We start from the raw sequence: 21,772 nt of genomic DNA, 5'->3' as shown, positions 1-21,772 counted from the left end.
GTGAACCGAAATGCGAATTTCCCTTGTTAACAATTCTCCCCTACCATCTGCCCCCCAACCCCACCTCCCAATCCCTTACACACGTATACATGCATATCAACCAAACCAAAAGTAGTCGACCAAACTGCACATGATAGCCTGTAAAACATGGGCATATCCTTCTTAACCATGCCAACGCTTGGCTCTAAAATGCACCACATAACCCTTTGTGCAAATCCGGCTTCTTTGCATGCTCTTCTACACAATGAAAGTACATTCCCTTCAAAGCACTCCAAATAATTTATTGACATCTTGCACAGTATATTGAAGGCGAGGCAGTTCTTTGATAAACCGGTCCTGGGTTGTGTTAAGGGTTCCCTGGCACACAACAAAAATAGGACAGATACTCGAACCAGGCGTGCACAAACACTGCAAAATCACACAGCCCCTGCATCATCTCTTCCATGCTCCACAAACCAATGACATTTTCCCAAGCACGTATCCAACAGAAGAGCACAAAAACATTTTCTTCTCCAATGCAAAACGTTTCAGAACCATGCGGATATCCATTTTCTTGTCATGAATTAGGTGCCGGCCTGAAGACACACCTTGTTGCCTGCAGCATCCAGTCCAACTCCAGCATAAAACATTTATTGTCTTCAAGTATAACATATCTGCTGCTGCTACTGACTTTGTGGTGATACAAACAGGATCAGAAAAAAATTGCTTTCACTGATTCAACAAAATGAAAAAAATTGTTATTACATTATATAAGGTAGTCTATTTGAAAACGGCAGCCTTCTTTTTTTATTTTTTTCTCTCCAAACTATTGCAGCAAACACAGCAGAACCACCAGTACAAGCAAAAAGCCACACTCCCACCATAACACTGAATGAAAGGCCCAACCTTTGTGCGTGCTTGCTGTCAAATATCAGGACTAGTGCATATAAAAAATTGTTTTGTTGCCCTCTTCTAGACACCAGGTAAGTTTCCAGTTTTACGACCAGCACTTCCGCCTCTCCTTTCTCCGTCATCATATGCACACCTACAATAGCAGATGCTGGATTTTTCAGTTGTCCTGGCTGCAATGTCACGTGAGGAGCTGGGTAAATGGGGCTACGCCCATTAGTTACTGCACAGTTCACTTCAGGCGCTGCGTCACATTAGCAAGGGCAACAGCAAAGGCCTGCACAGCTGAGAACGGGTACTGGAAATCCAGAATGTATGCGTTGCCATCGATCCTTCCAAACTGCATCACCTGGAGAAGTACAAGGAAAAGAGTTAGAAACGTGTCTAACAACCAAGAAGCCAGACAGAAAAAAAGCTGAACACATACAGATGAAGACTGTGAAGGCCTGATTAAGTATATACATGCTACCTAAAGAGTGAAACATTATCACAATTTCTCAGAACAATAGAATACAGGAGATTACACCATTAAGGCCAATCAAGCGAGATTGTTTTTACCAGTCCTTCTATAGGTGCCCATAATTCATGAAATATGTTTTAATCTTCTGAAATTGTAGACATTGCAGTAAGAATTAACAGTTAGGAAAAACTTATTATAGACTTCAAGAACCTCGTGGGTGAGACATTTGACAAGCAGCCTTATTTTCGAGAGGAGCGGTGCAGATGCCCTTCTCCTCTGCCCTACAAATGCATCAACAAGGATAAGAATCCCTTTGTTGTGTACATAGTACACGAGGTGCGCATGCGCGGCCCAGCAGGCCGGCGCATGCGCGCTGAAATAATAAAGGCGGTTCCCGGGCAGTTCGCGCCGGAGCACCGGAACAACCAGACGTCTCCGGCGTACGTTCTTGCGCGCCCGCCCACGCGCGCTAATGCTCAGACCCTGGGGGGCCCGCACGCCATCACAGGGCTTACCCAGGTCACCACACTGGCGACGAGGAGGTACGGACGACTTCCCTGCTCCGACAGCCTCGGAGAGACGGAAAGCTCTTCCGTATTACGGACCCGCTGAGTGCCGGCGGCCATTTTATTTTCGCTCGCTCCTCTCCTCACACACAGCTGCAGTGGTTGCGGCCCGAGTGGGTGCTCGTGCGCCACCTGCCAGCTGTGTTTTGGGAAAACTACTCAATTTTTGGAACTCCCACAGTCCTGCAGGCGTAGGGCTGTGGCATCAAAGAAGAAAGAAGTGGGTTTCTACACCCCAGCACTACTACTAGCCCAGGACAAGCCACCCATCATTCTAGGAAAAGACAACTGTGAGTACGTGACGCAGAAATGGGCGAAGAGACTGCTGATGAGGGTGCCATAGCCCCAATTCCGCGCAGATCTCGCAGCTCCCTGGCCCCCATGCCTGAATTCGATACAACTGGCCCCCCTTCCAAACTGGGCCCGAAGTGGCTGCTGTGGGTCAAGAGGCTAGATATGTTCTTCAGGGCATCTGGGGTGGACGATGATGACACCAAATCGCGACTATGATCTACTCGGCAGGCGCGGAAGTCCACAAGTTCTACGATTCCCTTGTCATCCCCGTGGTCACGTATGACGCAGTCAAGCAGGCACTCAAAGACCATTTTCTCCCCATGGCAAATGTGGATTTTGATAGATTTGTCATGGGCGCCGAAAGACAACTAGACGACGAGCCTCTAGACAAATTCTGTGCCCGTTTGAGGCAGCTGGCGACCTCCTGCAGATGGGTCGATGAGGAAGAAATGGTCCGCAACCAGCTATTGCAGTGGCGCAGCTCCGGCAAGCTTAGAAGGCAAGTACTGAGAGAACCTGGTCTGACCCTCCAGCAGATTTTGGACCTGGGAAGGGCACATGAGCTGGCAGAAGCCAGAGGTGCGAGAATGGACGCTGCCACGAGACCGAAGAATGATGAAGACGCATTTGCTGTGGGACGTTCAGCAGCGGGAAGGTTGAAATGGGTGCCGAGAAGGCCTGATGCCCCCCCCCCACACCAGGCAACGCCTCATCTTGCTCCTATTGTGGATATGATCTCCCCCACGGAGGTGAATGCCCTGCTAAGTCTAGAACGTGCGTCCGGTGTGGCACACCGGGGCACTATGCAAGGATGTGCCGGGCTGCCGCCCCTGTAGAGGCAGGAAGAGGACCGGAGAGAGTTGGACGTGGAGGCGCTCGCAGAGTGAGAGGCATCTCATTGATCGATCAGGGTCTGCAGGACCTGGACATCGCAGAAGAGGAGGAGTAGGAGGAAGAGATTTTCTTCATTTCCAGCATTGTGAAAGGTCCTGGCACGAGACGCCAACCCACATGCACTGTTAACATCAATGACGTCCCCACCCCCATTCTCATAGACACTGGGGCGTCGGTCTGTGTGCTGGCCACCAAACATTACGAGGCCCTGCCAAGCCCACCGGAGCTGTCTGCGTCCATAGCGCGAATATATGCTTTCGGAGGGGAAACACCTCTACCCATCCAAGGTGTGTTTGTAGCCCCAGTTTCTCATGGACAGAACACTATCAAAGCAAGGTTCTTTGTCACCAGCGTCAGCCCACATTCCCTGTTGAGCTGTGCGGCATCAGAAGCACTCGACATTGTCCACTTCTCGTTTGGAGTATACCATGCCGATCTGCATGCTACACAGATTTGAAACTCTCTTCAAGGGCATTGGAAAACTGAAAGCAGAGCCCATACACTTACATATCGACAAGTCCGTGAGGCCGACGGCCCTCAAACATCGCCGGATTCCTTTTCACTTAAGAGCCCAAGTGGAGGAGGAATTGCAGCAGCTGGTCGACCGAGACATCATTGAAAGAGTGGAAGGCCCCACCCCTTGGGTTTCGCCTATCGTAGTGGCCCCAAAGCCGAAGCAACCGGGGGCAGTACGCATTTGCGTGGACATGAGGCTCCCAAATGCCGCCATCAAAAGGGAGCGTCACCTCACACCCACTCTAGATGACATCGTCGGAGAACTCCAAGGTGCCAGAGTCTTCTCTAAACTGGACCTCAGGTCTGAGTATCACCAGTTAGAGTTACACCCCGAGTCGAGGTACATTATGACATTTACTACTCACGAGGGGCTGTATCAGTACAAAAGACTAAACTTTGGAATCTCGTCCGCAGCGGAGGTTTTCCAAAACGCCATCAGAGGAGCCCTGTCCGGACTGAAAGGAGTCATAAACATGTCCGACGACATCTTGGTCTTTGCCAGGTCGGAAATAGAACATCTTAAACGGCTAGAGAACACTTTTGAGAGACTACAGGCGGTGGGTTTAACCCTGCACCAAGAAAAGTGCGAATTCCTAAAGGACCGACTGGAATTCTTTGGGTTCACCTTCCATGCTGGGGGCATATCCCCGGATCCTGGAAAAGTCAAGGACATTAGAGATGCACCTCCACCCACATCACCGGCCGAAGTACGGAGCTTCTTAGGGATGGCCAACTACTGCGGCCGTTTTATCAAAGACCTGGCCTCTCTGTCGGAACCACTGAGGGCACTCACCAGGAACGACGTAGCCTGGCAGTGGACTGAGAATGAACAACGATCCTTCAGGACCATCAAAGAAGCCCTGTCAGAGCAGGAAACAATGGCCTATTTCAATCCCAGCCGGGAATCGGAGATTGTGGTCGATGCCAGCCCGGTGGGAGTGGGGGCAGTCCTCATGCAGGCAGACGAACTAGGAGTCATGAGGCCCATAGCATATGCCAGCAAAGCCCTCACCGACACGGAGAGGAGATATTCCCAGATAGAAAGGGAGGCCCTTGCCATCCTGTGGGGGTGCAAACACTTCAGAATTTACATCCTCGGCAAACCTGTCGTCGTGATAACGGACCATAAACCCCTGATTCCTATTTTGTCAGGAACATCATCCAAGCCGCCACCCCGCATCGAGAGATGGATGCTATCCCTCATGGAATACGGCGCCAAGCTAGTATACCGCCCAGGTACACATAACCCAGCCGATTATCTTTCTCGTCACCCAGGCACGAGGGATACCCAGAGTCCCGTGGAGATGACCGACACTGGGGACGCCGTACACCTCGTCATTGAATCGGCCCTGCCCGTGGCCTTATCGAGACAGGACATTGCGGACGACTCGAACTCAGACGAGGCGTTCCTGAGGGTGAAAAGGGCGGTGGCCACAGGAGAGTGGCGGGACATCCTTTTGAACAACACCAGGAGGAACCCGGATGTGCAAAGGGACCTGCAACTGCTGTGGAAAGCTCGACACGAGCTCTCGGTGTCCAGGGACGGTCTGTTACTGCGAGGGCACCAGATCGTGATCCCCAGGTCACTGGTCATGAGGGTCCTCCATTTTGCCCACACAGGGCACCAAGGCATGGCCAAGATGAAGGCACGCCTCAGGCTGAAGGTCTGGTTTCCCGATCTGGAGCACAGGGTGACCGAGTTTGTGAGGACCTGCATTCCCTGCCAAGCTACGAGTCCTGTGGAAAGGGGCCCACCCATTCAGGCCATGGAGCGGAGTGACGTACCATGGGGAACGGTGCACGCAGACTTCGGCTCGACCGGAAGGGGCCTATATTTCCTGGTGATCACGGACCAGTGGTCGAGGTATCCGGAAGTGAAGCTCGTAGAATCCACCGCCAGTGATCACACCATCCTAGCAATGGACAAAATGTTCGCCACCCATGGGTTCCCCTTTGAGATCTGCTCAGACAACGGAGCGCCGTTCCAAGGACAGCGTTTTGCTAGGTATTGCGAAGAGCGAGGTATAAAGCACCGGAAGGTAACCTCACTATGGCCAAGGGCCAATGGAGAGGTTGAGCGATTCATGCGGACACTGAACAAGAATTTTCGAATTTCTGTCAATGGAGGGGAGGACCTACGACACAATCTAATTGACTTTCTTCGTGAATACCGGTCCACCCCACATAGATCCACCGGAATCGCACCCGCCGAGGCGCTGTTCAGGCGAATACCCAGAGGGCTGATACCCGAAGCGGGAGACAGACACCCAGGAGTGATCGATAGCGCACGGGTGACAGCAGAAAGAGCAGCGAGAAACGAGAACGAAACAACAAGGCGGAGGCTGCCAGAAAGAGATAGCGGTAGGAGACACCGTCCTAGTCCGGAACAGGAAACCGGAAGGGAAACTCTCGATGACTTACGAAACTCAACCAATGGGAGTCACTCATGTCAAAGGGTCAATGGTCACAGCTGCGGATGCGCGGGGTACAGTAACCAGAAACGTATCCTTCTTCAAGCGCATAGGACCTGTGGCAGCGGAAGAAGAAACTAATCCTAACCAAGGACAAACAGCGGAGGCGCCGCAGGGAGGCGGTGAACCGCCAGAGGACCCCGGGGGACCAGAGAACCCCGAGGGAGGTTACCCAGGTACCCGCGCAGGGAAGGACGTCGTCCGCCGCAAAGATTCCAGGATTTCATCATGGACTCAGCGGCATGAGTAACAAGCCCTGTTAAGTACAGTTTGATTTGAGCCACGTTGGCTCCACTGTTCAATGTGTTCGTTGTTTGGGGGGAAAAGGAGGGATGTTGTGTACGTAGTACACGAGGTGCGCATGCGCGGCCCAGCAGGACGGCGCATGCGCGCTGAAATAATAAAGGCGGTGCCCGGGCAGTTCGCGCCGTAGCACCGGAACAACCAGACGTCTCCGGCGTACGTTCTTGCGCGCCCGCCCGCGCGCGCTAATGCTCAGACCCTGTGGGGCCCGCACGCCATCACAGGGTTTACCCAGGTCACCACACCCTTTATCACAGTAACACGAATCGCGACGCCGCCAGCTATTTTCCTGAATATTATCATTACAATTTGTAACTGTGCTATACCAGCTTTCTGAGCGCTTTTCTGGTATAGACACGACCTGCAGACTCCAGCTTTTAAATAAACTTCCATTGTCCGCCATTACCGACAACGCAGTGAATGGCCGCCATGCTCTCCGCAGATTCACTATGCTATTTTGCCTGATCTTGTGCCTCAGCCGTGGACTGGCTGGGCACCACCACATCCGACCTTCACGCCAACCGATAGGTGGAAGCGGCACTGGGAAGCCCTGCACAAAAGGGCCCGTCTGCGCCCTGGATTCCTTTGTAGCAGCCTTATTTTCGAGAGGAGAGGGCAGGAGCCCTTCTCCCCTGCCCTACAATTGCATCAGCAAGGGTAAGAACCCCTTTATCACAGCAACACGAGACGCGAAGCCGCCGACTATTTTCCTGAATATTATCATTACAATTCGTAACTGCGCTATACCAGCTTTCTAAGCGCTTGTGCCTCAGCCGTGGATTGGCTGGGCACTACCACATCTGACCTTCACGCCAACCGATAGGCGGAAGCCGCACTCCGGAAGCCCTGCGCAGAAGGGCCTACCAAAAGGGCCTGTGTGCTCTTGTCTGCGACATTTCATCGACCGTCGGGCAGACCAGCTGTTACTGTTTCTCGCCTACTGGCCATCGTTTACTCCAATAAGCGGTGCCTCTACGATGCTGCGTCCTCCGATCACACCGTGAACGACTCGATCTGCCACTTCACCACTATAAGCAGCCGCCATTGCTTCTGCAAGGTACTATAAATGTCTCTATCTTGCATATACAAACCATCGTCAAGACCTACCCGCAATATGTTTGCACAGTTATGCCCCCTACTTTTGTCCTTTTTTAAAGCCTGCTAAGTAACTAACAAAAACTGCTACCCGCCTATGCCTACCCATCAGTACCGCCAAACAGACCCCACTTGCAAATGTGTTTGCCTACCCCGTGGTAGTAATTGCGAACTAGCCCACCCCGCCAATATGAGCTTTTTACCACATTTGCAGCAATGTATGTTGCACTACCACACTTGTAGCCATTTCAAATCTACCCACTATTCCAGTGTCCTTTTTACCCCACTTGTAGTGATTATGAACCAACCTATCATGCCAATGTCTGATGCACTAGCCCGCTTGTAGCCATTCCGAATCCGCCTACTATACCATAGTGCCTCTTACCCACTTGTAGCAATTTCAAACCAGACTATTAGGCTAATGTGTGTTACACTACCTTATTTGTAGCCATTTCGAATCTGTCGTACATTCCATGGTCTGCTTTTTATCCCATCTGTAGACATTTTGAAGTAGCCTATCACACCAAGGGTGTTATTCCATGTAACAAGCTCATGCCAGAACGTGTTGCTCTACTCTTTGATAGTAATTTCGAATTAGCCTACTATGACAAAGTGCACTTCTCACCTCACCTGTAGCAATCTTGAATTAGCCCACTTTACTATAGTGTGTTCTGTACCCTACTTGTAGCAACCTCGAACTAGCTGCCAATGCCAAAGTGTGCCCTTTATCCTAGTGGTAACTCCTAAACTAGCCTACCAAACCCACACTGATACTACAGCTGATTGGTAGTAACACGAAATAGCCATCTCTCACAGACGGCGCAGCTTCACTATGTTTGTGACGGGCCTATATACAATCCTACTAAGGGCCATTCTAAACCTCATCTCTAACCAGCAACACAAGTCTACTCCTCCCACTCATCTATGACAGATCAACTATCAACACTTGTGGACATCCCATTGACACTACTGTCACCCAGTAACCCGAGTCTTGTACGCCCACTAAACCCCAACGCACCCAACACTAATAGACCATGTAGTCCTCCTATCAGAAACCTTAGACTCCGCTCCAGGCTACCTAAATTATTTGAACCACCCTCCAGGTCAACTGTCATTACAAATATAGCAAATAATAGGAAAACATGCCCACTAACCAAACCACCCACTCATCCATCACCTAAGAAATGGCAACAGATCAAACCATATAATGAAGCCCCACAGAATGAAACCAAATCAGATCCCATCAAAATTACTAACCGTGAGTAATGCCCCACACCTCAAAGGAGCCTTAATAAATGCCTGCTCCCTCCACGCCACAGAGATAGCTAAGCTTTTACAGTTAGAAAAATACAACTTCCTTTCCATTACTGAATCTTGGCTCCATACTGCAGCTTGCCCTGCCCTCACATTGGCAGTCCCAGAAGGTTACACAATACAGACAGAACTGAGGCCCGCAGTGGAAGCTTAGCTATAATAGCCAAAACCAACTTAGACATGAGACTATCCCCATCAGCTGATGTTAAATCATGTGAATCCCTGATCGCCAAACTACCGACTCCCAGATCGCAAACTCTTACCATTAACTTAATGTACAGGTAACCCAGATCCATTGGATCGTTTGAGGAGGACCTACCAACCATCCTCTCCGACAACCTAAAAAAACACCTCGCAAGTCCTTCTGTTAGGTGATTTCAACCTTGGGTTCAAAGACCATAAAGATCACCAGTGAACACTAATTGCTAGCACTCTCGCTGAACTATGCTTCAGTCAAAGAGTGACTCTACCCACCCACATCAAAGGAAGAACTCTTGATTAGGTGGCAGATTACAACTGTAGCATTTCCATCACATCCATCTCTCCACAGTCATGGACAGACCACCACCTCCTAGCATTCTAGCTAGAAGCCACAACTCTGACTACCAAAAATAACCCCATGGCCCCCTCCATACCCACCAGGAATAAGAAAAACATCACAGCCAACAAACGTGTACCTCTAATACTACCTACACTGAACTGCCTACCGGAATCCACCGGCCCCTCCATCCTAGTTCAGGACTACAATAAAATAATGTCCAAAGCCCTACACTCCATTGCACCATTAAAATCGAGAAAGAGCAAACCCAAAATGCATCCGAATACTTGGTTCTCTCCACATCTCAAGTCACTGAGACTGGAAAAAAGAAAAAGCAAAGCTATATGAATACATTCTCCATCAGACGACAACAAGTCCAACCTGAACAATATTTCCTCCCACTACAAGAGAGCAATACTCCTAGCCAAACAAGACTCTTACAACAAGAGAATTCTGCAAGCCAACTCTAGCATAAAAGAACTATTCATAATCCTTAAAATACTCGAAACCCCTATCCTTGCACCAGACAACTGCGTGAAGGACAAACTGGTGCACTAGCATTCAAAACGCCCCATCTAATAAAGTAACACCCCTCCAGGACAAGATAGCCAACAAAAAAGAAAACCTCCACAACTCTACCCCCCCAACCGAGCACTCCACAACCTAGCATGCCCCGCACTCACACAAACCCATACATCGTTTCAACTTCTCCAAAGTGACCATCGTAGAGGTCGAAAAAGTCATCCTCACCCTTAAGCCACCCAACTGCCAAGGAGACCCATGTCCAGCCCAAATTATTAAAGATGCGCCCAGAGACCTAGCACCCTTTATCTCTAAACTAATGAACGCATCCTTTTTCACTGGCACCACCCTGAGTAACCTCAAAGAGTCCTGGGTACTCCCTCTCCTCAAAAAGCAATCTCTGGACCCCACCATACCTAAAAACTACAGACCCATCACCACAGTTCCCTTCTTGCTCAAATTCCTAGACAGGGTAGCACACCTCCAAATACAGCAATACTTGGAACAAAACCATCTTTTGGGAGTCTGTCAGTCAGGCTTCAGGCCCCAACACGGGACTGAAACTGCACTGATAGACCTCAAGGCACAAATCGACTCACTCAGAGACAATGGTAAAAACTGCCCTGTAACTATTACTTGACCTATCAGCGGCATCGACTTGGTAGACCACAAAGTATTCTTCAACCACTTGGACTCGGCCGTGCACTTATCGCATGAAGCCATAGGCTGGATACACTCCTTCCTGAATAATAGGACCATGCATGTCTTTTCTCCCTCAGCTTCAGCCGACCCCATTCCCATCACCTGCTGGGTACCACAGGGCTCATGTGTCTCGCCTACCATGTACAACATATTCACCAAACCCCTTTTCGATGATCTTGATGGTCTTGGTATCACCTACAATAACTATGCAGATGATACCCATACCCTCATACCGTTGACGGGAGACTATGACAAGGATTTGGCCCTGGTAAATAGGGTGTACCTCATCATCCAGTCATGGATGTCACTCACAGCCTATACCTGAATGATGACAAAACTGAGCTCATAATCCTCGGCTCCTCCCACAACCTCAAGAAACTTGGCCACAAATACACCAGCTTTACCATAGATGGTAACACCATCAAAGTTGCCAAATAAGTCAAAACACTATGTTTCTACCTAGATGCCACCCTCTCCTTCACAAAACGGGTCAACTCCATGGCCTCTGCCACTGCTTACACCTGTAAGCTAATCAGAGCTGCCAAACCTTTCCTCTCCACGCACAGTTGCACTACGCTGGCCAGAGCCCTAATTCTATCAAGACTGGACTATTGTAATGCCCTATAATTTGGGGTCCAACAAGTATATCATCAATAAAATCCAGATTCTACAAAGTAACGCCCTTAGAGCAACGCTGGGCATGGCAAAAAAAGCTCATTTCTCAGAAACAAGGAGAATGAATATTTGGCTCACCACTAATGACAAAATCCTGCTAAAAATAGCCTCACTCACACATAAGTGTCTGAACAACGCCACCCCATGCTATCGGATTGAAAGAGGGGAGCTAAGTGGCCCCGCTCGGTGGTGGCAAAGTGCCACAGCTATATGGACAAGGGGGACATCCTGCAGACGGTCCGAGTGGTGGGTGATCTCGAAGTGAGAATTTACCAAGACCTGTCAAATCACACACTGGAGCAAAGGAGAAAGTGCAGAACCCAAACACAATGGTTGCAGGAAGAATGTGTACGCTACCGTTGGTGCTTTCCCTTTGCTCTCTTTTGAATATGGGGGGAGCACTATGAGCTCAAGCATGGCGAGGAAGCAACCCAGATGCCGACAGAACTACGAAAGGAGGGGACTTTTCAGGAGAAGGATGGCCAGCACAGGTTGCAAGAGCGGTTTAACAGTGCCTTCGCGCAACCCAAAAACTGATGGGAAAAATATAATAAATAAATAAACAAAAATCGAAGAAAATCTAAGAAACCCAGTCAAGGGGCCAAAGTTGAAGAGGGGGCTCGTGATGGAACTGTTGAATACCTTATAATATGTGGGTGGGGGAATGGGGTTTTTGTGTGGTTTATGAAGTTGATGTTGGGGCAGCGGGGTCTGCAGGCTTGTCGTCACCCTAGTGATTGGGGGATTCCCAGGTGTCTCGGAGGAGTGGGGTTGAACATCCTGGATGGGCATTGTTGCCCAAACAAGTTGGGTAGATTTTACCAATTGGCGGGGAAGCAAGAGGGGGGAGTTACATGCATAGCTTAGTTGCAGCTGCGGTTAGTTGTTGGTTTTATCATGGTGGAGTTACAGAGGATTCAAATGAATCCTGATCATGGTTAATTGGAAGGCGGCCACACTCAATGTAAAGGGGCTTAACTCCCCAAACAAGCGGTCATTAACGGCAAGGTTGTTTCACAAGGTCCAGCTAGAGGTTCTCTTCCTACAGGAAACACACTACAGGCAAAGGGCGGAGCGGGCATTGAAGGAGGCGCACATCGGACAGGCATACTGGGTCTCGCATAGAGCCAGTAAGGAGGAGTGTGTGGGTATTATCCTGGCTCGCTCTGTAAGGTTGACGGAGGGACAGGTGCGTGGGGGCTTTGGAGGAAGTTTTTTGGTGGTTAAGAGTTGTTTGAATGGGACAATGATCACACTGGCATCCCTGTACGCCCCCAACATGCACCAATAGGCCTCCCACAGAAAAATGTTCTTGGTGTTGGAGGAATGGGGAGAGGGGTCTACATTGGTGGGAGGTGATTTCAATGCCATTGTACACCCGACAGTAGACTGGTGGTCGGCACAGGGGGATCGAGTCAAACCGCTGGGAAGGGGACATAGGGCACCCGCACAGCTGTTTCAGGATCATTTTTTGGGAGGATGTGTGGACGTCTAGATATCCTCAAGCGGGTGGTTACACTTTCTTCTCTCCCCCACATCAAACTTATATGAGAATGGACTTTCTGTTGGTGCCCAGGGAGCAGTTGGCCATGGTAGAGTCTCAGAAGGTGGAATTGGTGACCTGGTCAGATCATGAGTTGGTAGTAGTGAATTGGTGGGTGGAGGAATGACGGCGTGGGACCCCAAGGTGGCGGTGTAACGATGGACTCCTTAGAGACATGGTCTTCCGGGACTACTTACAAAAAAGAGATTGGTCACTTCTTTGAAACCAATGCTACGGGGAAGATGCAGTGGGAAATGGTATGGGAGGCAGTCAAGGCCACGTTCAGGGGACTCCTCATAAAGGAAGGTGCCCGGAAGAAACGGGAGAGAGGACTGATTGAGGAGAGGTTGAGGGGGAACTAAGAGGGATGCGGGCGCAGCTCACACAATCAGGGGTAGACAGGGAGAGGCTGTTGGCCGAGATGCGGGATAAGAGACAAGAGTTACATTCACTCTTGATTGGGAAGTGCTGAAGAAATTACACTATGCCAAACAGGTATTATGAAAAGGGGGACCAGGTGGGGATCCTACTGACCAATAGAATAAAGGAACGAAGGGTGGAGAGGAGAGTGGCACACATACGAGGGAAGGAAGGGGACCTTCTGAGAAGCCAGGGTGACATTGCTGAATGTTTGGCACAGTTCTATGAAACCCTGTACGAGCGTCCTCCGGAAGAAAGGGCAGGGCCATACAAGGATACCTGTGGAGGCTCCCGATACCGAGACTGAAGGAGGGTGAAAGGGCCACGCTAGAGGCAGAAATTACAGGAAAGGAAGTGCTGGAAGCCATAGCCCGCCTTAAGCCGGGTAAGGTGCCGGGGGAGGACGGCTATACCTCAGCCTTTTACAAACAGTTTCAGGAACTGCTAGCGGCCCTATGGCTAGTCTCTAACTCGATCTGGGGTGCAGTTGATATCCCTCCTTCCTGGATACACTTATAGCGGTTACATCTAAACAGATTAAGGACCCCAAACACTGTGTTTCATACCGTCCCATTTCTTTATTAAACATTGATGCCAAAATATTCACCAGGGTATTGCCATCGCGACTGGAGGTGTTCCTGGCGCGTTTGGGGCACACCGACCAGACAGAATTTATTCAGAATAGACAGGGTTCAGACAATCTATGCAAGACCCTACACTACATGCCTCGGAAGTGAGGAGAGAAGGGGCCGTGCTCCTCTCCCTAGATGCCGAAAAGGCTTTTGACAGATTGAACTGGTCATTTTTGATGGGAGTCTTAGGAAGGATTGGTATGGGGGCCCGCTGGATGGGGTGGGTCGCTGCCCTGTACTCCACTCCACTGGCCAGAGTGATAGTCAATGGAGGAGTGTCAAGGAGGATAAACCTGCATAGGGGTACTAAGCAGGGCTACCCCTACCCCCCGTTATATGCATTACTGGTGGAATCCTGGGTAATTCAGCTGCGGAGAAATCTGGAGATAAAGGGAGTCCACCTAGGAGGAAGGGAGTATAAAGTAAGTCTGTTTGCAGATGACACACTCCTTTACATCACTGAACCAAGGACTTCAGTCCCAGCGCTTTTCCAGGGTCTCCTAACATACGGGAAGCTATTAGGGCATAAAGTCAATCTTGAAGTCATTGGTATTTCGGGTGGGAAAGAAGAAGGAAGAGGATGGAGAATTCCTGAGGGACATGGGGTTTAAGATAGAAAAGAAGGGATTCCGATACCTGGGGATCAGAATCACAAGACAGATGGCGGATCGGTTTGACAGGAATTACACCCCACTCTGGATAAGGCACAGCTTGATCTACATTGTTGGGGGCGGCTTGCTCTTTCATGGGTGTCCCGCCTCAACTGTATTAAGATGACAGTCCTCTCTAAGTTTTTGTTTCTGTTCCAGATGCTCCGATAGTGGTCCCGGCCCCCTTCTTGGCTAAATTCAGAAGACTTTGCTACGTTTCCTGTGGGCAGTGGTGAAACCAGGGTGGCTTATAGAACACTTGTTCTGCCGAGGGACGAAGGAGGGGTGGGTTTCCCCGACCTGGTAGCATACTATTGGGAAGCAGAATTGTGGATTATGGTGGACCACTTGGACCCGAGTGTGGGGAAGCATTGGGTCCATATGGATAATTAGGTCCTAGCACCGGTTACGCTAGGTGAGTGGTTTTGGGTCCCATAAAAAGATATCCCCCGAAGAGTGATGATGTACCCAATCTTAGCGGTTTTCTGGTTGGTGTGGCGGGAGAGGGGAGCTACTCATTGTCTGTCGACATGGCCACCTCCACTCAGCTGCATATGGGCACCATCCCCACAGGATTGGATCGAGGAACCTGCATGCTATCAGGCTTGGTATGAGGCAGGACTGTCAAGGGCGGGGCAGCTGTGGGAGGGTGGTACATTCTTCCCTCTAGCCAGATTGGAGGAATGCTTGTGCATAGGAAAACTTTTGGTCTTCCGCTATCTGCAACTCAAGGGGGTGATGACGAGTCCTAGATGGGGAGAGAACGTTCGGAGGGAACTAACTCCCTTCGAAGGGATTCTACTGCGGGACAGAGGGACCAAGGGCCGAATATTAAGGTTATAGGCCGAATTATGGATGAGGACTTCGCTGATCATGTACCGGGGAGGGAGAGGTGGTCCAAGGACATGGCAATAGACATCAATCATCAGAAGTGGGTAGCCATTTGTAGGGGGCTAGAAAATCCACACGGTCCTTTCAATACAGAATGCAGGCCTAAAAGATAATTCACTGTTGGCAATACCCGCCGGCAAGGCTTGCTAAAATGTATGCAGGGGCAGATTCAAGATGCTTGCGATGTAGACAGTCGCAGGCCGACTATTACCATATGTGGTGGGGGTGTTCCCTCATACAAACATATTGGACCGAAGTGCTGCCTTGGCTTAAGGGCCTGTATGGGATACAACAGGGGTGATAGCAGAGTTTACTGTTTGGGGTAGAGGTAGAAAATGAGGATGCGGGGCAGAGTGTCACATGGTGCGTACTCTGCTGGTGGCAGCGCGAAGTTGTGTGGCTCAGCACTGGGAAAGGGGGGTGCTCCCTTGGAGCAGGAGTGGGTGCAGAAAGCACGGACAATATACAACATGGAATATCTCACACATCTGCTTGATGAGACTCGCACGAACATAGAGGGCAAGTGGCTCCCCTTCTTTACTTAAAACAGGCGTTGAAATGTTGGGGAAGGGCTAAAGGTCAGGAGAGGTGGGAGGCGGCTGCGACTGCAATTTTTGTTCCTTTTTTTCCCCTCTATTTTAGACTATGCACGGGCAGGAGGGAGAAGAGGGGAAATTTCAAACACTGATATGAGCCAAAAGTTTCTTGATGTGCAGTAGAATACTGGTGATTTGATGTGTTACAAAATGATAATAAGCTTGATTTTCAACAAAGAAAAATGTCCCTGTTCACACACCCAATGTTTTCTCACGCTGGCACCAAACATTTCTATGATACTTTTATTCCCCAGACTTATTTTTTGATTAATAGTAATTTATTCTAGCGAATCAACTTGGTGCTGTACAAATAACGGGTTTCTGATCTAAATAAATACAATTCACCCAAGACGAATTAGGTAAAACATGAACATTTCTTTAATCTATATATTGGAAATGAATAGTGCAGCACTGTACAAATGGCAGAGGATAGATCACTAATTAAATGGCCGCCTCTCACAGGGGTCAGACTGCACGTCTCAAGTTCAACTACAGGAACACAGCCAACTCAGCTTTCATCCTTTGCCATTAAATGACAACAGTTGATACAGCCCTTAGAAGCAGGAGAAACCCAGTATAATGTGCTGTGTAAGAGCACAAATTATAAGGATTATATATATTGATGACTCAAGCAGTCCCACTGCTTTACACAACTTAAGAAAGTCTTGATATAATAGTTAATAAAGACGAATGGTGTTGGAGAAGTAGATAGAAACAATACATTGAAAGAGTACAAGACAGACTTTAAATAAATCTGCAGGAATTACAGAGATTCTGACATTCAATTTAGTGATGACAGTGTGTAGGAACCACTGTAGGAGGGAAGGTGAGTTACAGCACCCAGGGGCTCCCAGTTGGGGAAGAAGGTGCTCTTAGGTATTTTGGCATTCAAGGAAGCAGGAGACTGACAAAGAGAAGGTATGTTCTTCAATACTTTATTGTTACACAAAAATAAAACGCCTATCTATCCCTATTCAACAAAAGACAAACTGGCCCGTTCAGGTCAGTCGAGTTCTAAAAATAAACAGTCCTGGTCAAAACCCTGCTATTCCTAATGCTACAACAAAACCTAACAAATATAAGATCCCCTGTGCTCCAAGCGGGATGACTCCCTCTCCCTTAGCAAAATGGACAGTTAAAGGCATGGTCTAGTCAAAATTTGTATTGTCCCTACGGGTTGGCCATGTTTTTTTAAGCCTAGGTGGCTCGATTTTAGAAAACTTTGCTATGGACCTTACCCGAGTTTTCATCCATTAAACGCACGCGAAAACAAGCACCAGGGAGCCGCCATTTTCTGATAATCCTATCTTTTCCCCCATCGCCCTGGCTGACCTGCTTTTGCGGCACTAAATCAAATCCCCCGCTCCTGAGCCTGTCATCAGCAGACTCGTACCGCCCATTTCCCAATGCCAAAGCACGTCTTGTGTCAACATTCGCTGCGCTTCAGCTAATGACGTGTCGCCATGGAAATGGCAGGACGCCTCTTTCCTCAATAAGTATAAACAGACCGTTTCACAACACACAGCAGTAGATTTTCGATTCCATTCCTCTCTCTGTGTTACTTTGAGTATTCTGTGACTCGTTTCAGTGCTCTGGTCAGCTACCTTCGCCGCTTGTAGCCCGTGTGAACAGATACCAGTACCACCACTATAAATTATTTTAGTTTGTTTAACACACAATGGCTACAATAATGCCCTACATGTACGAGCCCGAGTATACCGAGGAGGAAGTAATGGAAAGGGAAGCACGCGAAAACGATGGGGATTCGGACGGCAGTTGGCAGGATGAATCAACAGATGAAGAGCCTGGGCCTAGTTGAATGGACGGCGTCTCCACCTGGTGCACATGCAATCGGTGCGAGCTCATGCCAACTGAGGACGAGAACTGCTGTTGCCGAGAAAACTCGGGATGCCTGGCCTACATTTCGGAAGGCGAGCCACGACCGCAATGCATCACCGAGCTGCCAGACTTCAGGGCAGCCTGCCTCACACGGGCTGTGTTGAGAATAATGATGGTGCTTATGCACGAACTTCGCGCAACTGTTCGTCCTCGTAATCCGAGTAACGAGTAAGTATACTCTGCTTGTCATGCCACTCCTATTTCATGTTCTTCTACTATATCCAAAATTACATCTACATATCATTGTAACACATGTAAGTCGTTCAATAGTGTGCATTGTCTAGATAGCATTTGTCCGTGCAGAATGCCATTAGTTACAAGAATTGTCATTGACAACAATCGTTTATTAAACTTATCTTGGTCATTTAAAAACAGTTTGTTTCATTCCTTTTCACAGGTGGTACAGGCTGGTGGCCCATTGTTCCTTTACATGGTGGCTCCACGGGAGGCTTGGACACCGCGTTCGAAGAGTGATACCCGCCTGTGCCGTTCGTGCCATTAGAGAAACGTTCACGAGTGACAGCGGTCAGTACAGGGGATTTTCTCTCGCTGTGCTGCAACCTGACCTGTATAATCTTTAAAGTCTTGTATTTTTGTGTCATGAAAATAAGATACAAAATAGAACACCACATATATTTTAACAACGGTTGTTTCGATTTTTTAAATGAATCAAGTGTGTCTCCATTCAAGGATGGACGTCAGACATCTGTGCTCCGAATGGGTGAAGGTCTGGTCGCTGTGAAGCAGGGTGGTCACTATCTATCTAAGCTAACATAACATATTCTCGATAATGCATGCAGTAAATAACACTTGTTCAAAGTCTTTCAGTAGGTTATGTCTCTATAAAAGTCACACATATATCTATACTAACAATTACCATTGGATTATACAGGCCTTAGGGTCTTGACCACTATAATACACCGGTTGAAGTGTGGGTCTGTGCTCACAAGAATCTCCAGTATGTGGCATTTGTTATTGATAAGCAACGATATTCTAAATATTGATATAAAGGCGGTTCGCGCCAGTGGATGCGCGCTGGCATGGGGGGCTGTCAGGGGCGCGAAAGGCCAAGGTGCCAAACTACATGTACACTTCAAAAGGTATCCTACGCCAAGGGGCCATCGGTCACATGGCCTCCTCAGACCCCGTGTCTCCAGCCAGGCCTCCCCTTCAAGCAGGCCGCCCCCCTAAAACCACGACATACATACATCATTCATTCACAAACACACCCCTGTTTCTAATACTTTATAAACCACTTGATATGTCTCATGAGAACATCTTTGTGCTTTGCAAGTCAACTCCTGAATGTGTTACCTGGCAACCACTGAGATCTACGCTAATCTGCTCGTCGTCGTGCTATCCGTGAACTTCTGTGACCGCTTAGAGCAAACCCATCAGTGTGCTACCTGTGGCCACCCACCTATTTTCCTGCAACATACTGCTCTGCTTGCTGAATCCAACTGTTTGTTGGTCAAGGTAAGGCCATGTATCCTAGTCATATTTCGCAGATTTTTAAATTTCTATTTGCGAGTAGAGTACACAATAGTGCTATGTTCATTGGTCTCGTTGCTATTGACTTGAGTTTCCATTGCTAGGCTATCAATAGATCTATTTATTTTCATCTGTGTCTATTGTCATCGAACTGCATCCTTCGGGGGTCCAGTCTATAATGTAAGCATGTTTCCTTCTCGAGCAAGACAGAACCTCCAAGGGACGAGTCACATGTTCAGATTTTAGACACATCATTTATACATTTCTGCAATTTATGCAAATACTAAGCCGCACATAATGAACTGGTATAGTTCCTGCGACCAAAACAAACCTTGCATTGATCACTGTATGATTCATTTACTTTTGTATCAAATCTTTATTCTTGAAGATTGTATAATAATGTCGATATTTACTTTTCAGATTTATCAACAATGCCTGCCTGTTCGATTAGCGGTTGCCCTTCGAAGACCCATGCGAAATCTGAAGGCACTACAATGCATGTATTCCCGAAAACTGTTGATCGAATAAGAGAATGGGTCAGACATTGCGGATATCCACTGGATGAGTTGGAAAGTAGAGTCCAACAAGTCTTACAGGACAAGAGGGGTGATCGATACCGCATCTGCAGCCGGCACTTTTCCTTGGACATGTACACAACATCTTGGGTAACAAAGAAGAATAAACGGCGAACGACACGGAAATTGCTCGAAAACGCTATTCCCACTCTATTCGTCCACATTCCGCCACCGGTGGGTCAAGTGTCCGGATTTAGCTTTAGGACTTGGGGTAGTGTGTAGGTAGCCGAACGGATTAATTGATATTGTAGGTGTTATATCCCTTGTAATAATTTCGATATTGATATGAGTGTATAGTTTTTTGAATAATGACATTTATCAATATATTCTTTTTCGATTTCATAACCCACAAACGCAATGTATATATATGGGAACAGGGAACTGTGCTGTATTGAGCATTTTTCAAGTATTCTGTCGCCTTACATGGCTATTTTTAATATTGGCATTTCATTATCAATCATTAATTTACCTTTACAACTTCTTGACTATCGCTTGAATCTGAAGCAAGAACATTCTACATTCTTGACGTGGTCGCAGTTATCAACCACTTCTAGCGCGTATCAGGTAATCTTACTAGGCTAATCCGCTACAGACTTGTTTTATGCATGTCAAGTAATAGTTTTATTTTATCGTGTAATTATTTTACCGAATGTTTGGTTAGTGCTTTCCAATTGATATACACCTTAGTTATCGTCCATTGGTGTTTGTTTTCAGTTATAATTCGTGTTATCCATACTAATGCAAGTACTGTCTTTCAGGGAGATGCTGAAGCTTCCGCCACATCTACAACATTTCTAGATGTTCTTCACCAGCAGGAGGTATGGATACGGACAGCTCCATCGAGCGTCATCATCAGAGCTGGAATTCTTGTCGTTTGATTGTTCTACACAATGTTTCATTCGTGGTTAGCCATTGATATGTACCTGTGCTGTCGACCCCAGGTGTGTGTTATGTTTTCACTATTGTAATCCTCACTAATGCAAGTACTATGTTTCAGGCAGTTGATGGAGCGTCAACCCCTGCACTTGATGCAGAGCCTGACATTCAAGTAATTCCAGGGGAAGTGGAAGCGGGACCATGCGTATACGAATCGGCGCAACAGCTTTCGGAAGTGCGCACTACATTTGCAACATCCATAGATATTCTTCAGCAGCACGAGGTATGGATAATGACAGCTCCATCATGCGTGATCATATAACGTGATTCCATTTGCTATACTTTCTTCCCTATTAACGCAAGTGCTGTGTTTCAGAAAGACGACAAAGCTTCCACTACAATCACAAAATCCAATTTAGATGATGCAGATGTAAATAAATCGGAGAAATAAGTCGATGAAATGTGATCATATTTAGATTTTCCTTGATTCTTTTGGACAATGCATCATTTGCGGTTATCTCTTTATATGTACCTGTGCGTTCGACCCCAAGTGTGTGTTATGTTTCCAATTTTGAAAACCATACTAATCCAAGTACTGTGTTTCAGGGAGACGACGGAGCTTCCACCACAATCACAACATCTCATTTAGATGATGCAGATGTAAAGGAATCGGAGAAATAAGTCGATGAAATGTGATCATATTTAGATGTTCCTTGATTCTTTTGGACAATGCATCATTTCTGGTTATCTCTTTATATGTACCTGTGCCGTCGACCCCAAGTGTGTGTTGTGTTTCCAATATTGAAAAGCATACTAATGCAAGTACTGTGTTTCAGGGAGATGCGGATGCCTCCTCTCCAATACAACCATTCATGGCAGTCCATGCAGAGCCAGCGGTATGGATACTGACAGTTCCATCGAAATAGATCATCACTGGTCGAATACTTGTCGTTTGATTGTT

General features: G+C 48.0%; 1 protein-coding gene across 1 annotated transcript in view; it reads right to left on the bottom strand.

Moving 5' to 3' along the window:
• Positions 1-260: 260 nt before the first annotated feature.
• TULP4 (TUB like protein 4) overlaps positions 261-21,772 on the bottom strand; it is a 1,536,781-nt gene continuing 1,515,269 nt past the window's right edge. The window contains exon 15 of the mRNA XM_069607877.1: positions 261-1,237. Within this exon, the coding sequence (XP_069463978.1) occupies positions 1,121-1,237 (117 nt within the window). The 3' untranslated portion in view covers positions 261-1,120. The remainder of the gene's footprint in view (positions 1,238-21,772) is intronic.

This window comes from Ambystoma mexicanum, chromosome 4q (genome assembly GCF_040938575.1).
Source record: "Ambystoma mexicanum isolate Mex_15411 chromosome 4q, UKY_AmexF1_1, whole genome shotgun sequence".
NCBI lineage: Eukaryota > Metazoa > Chordata > Amphibia > Caudata > Ambystomatidae > Ambystoma > Ambystoma mexicanum.
The sequence above is the reverse complement of the archived record's forward strand: the minus strand, read 5'-3'. Positions and strand labels throughout refer to the sequence as shown.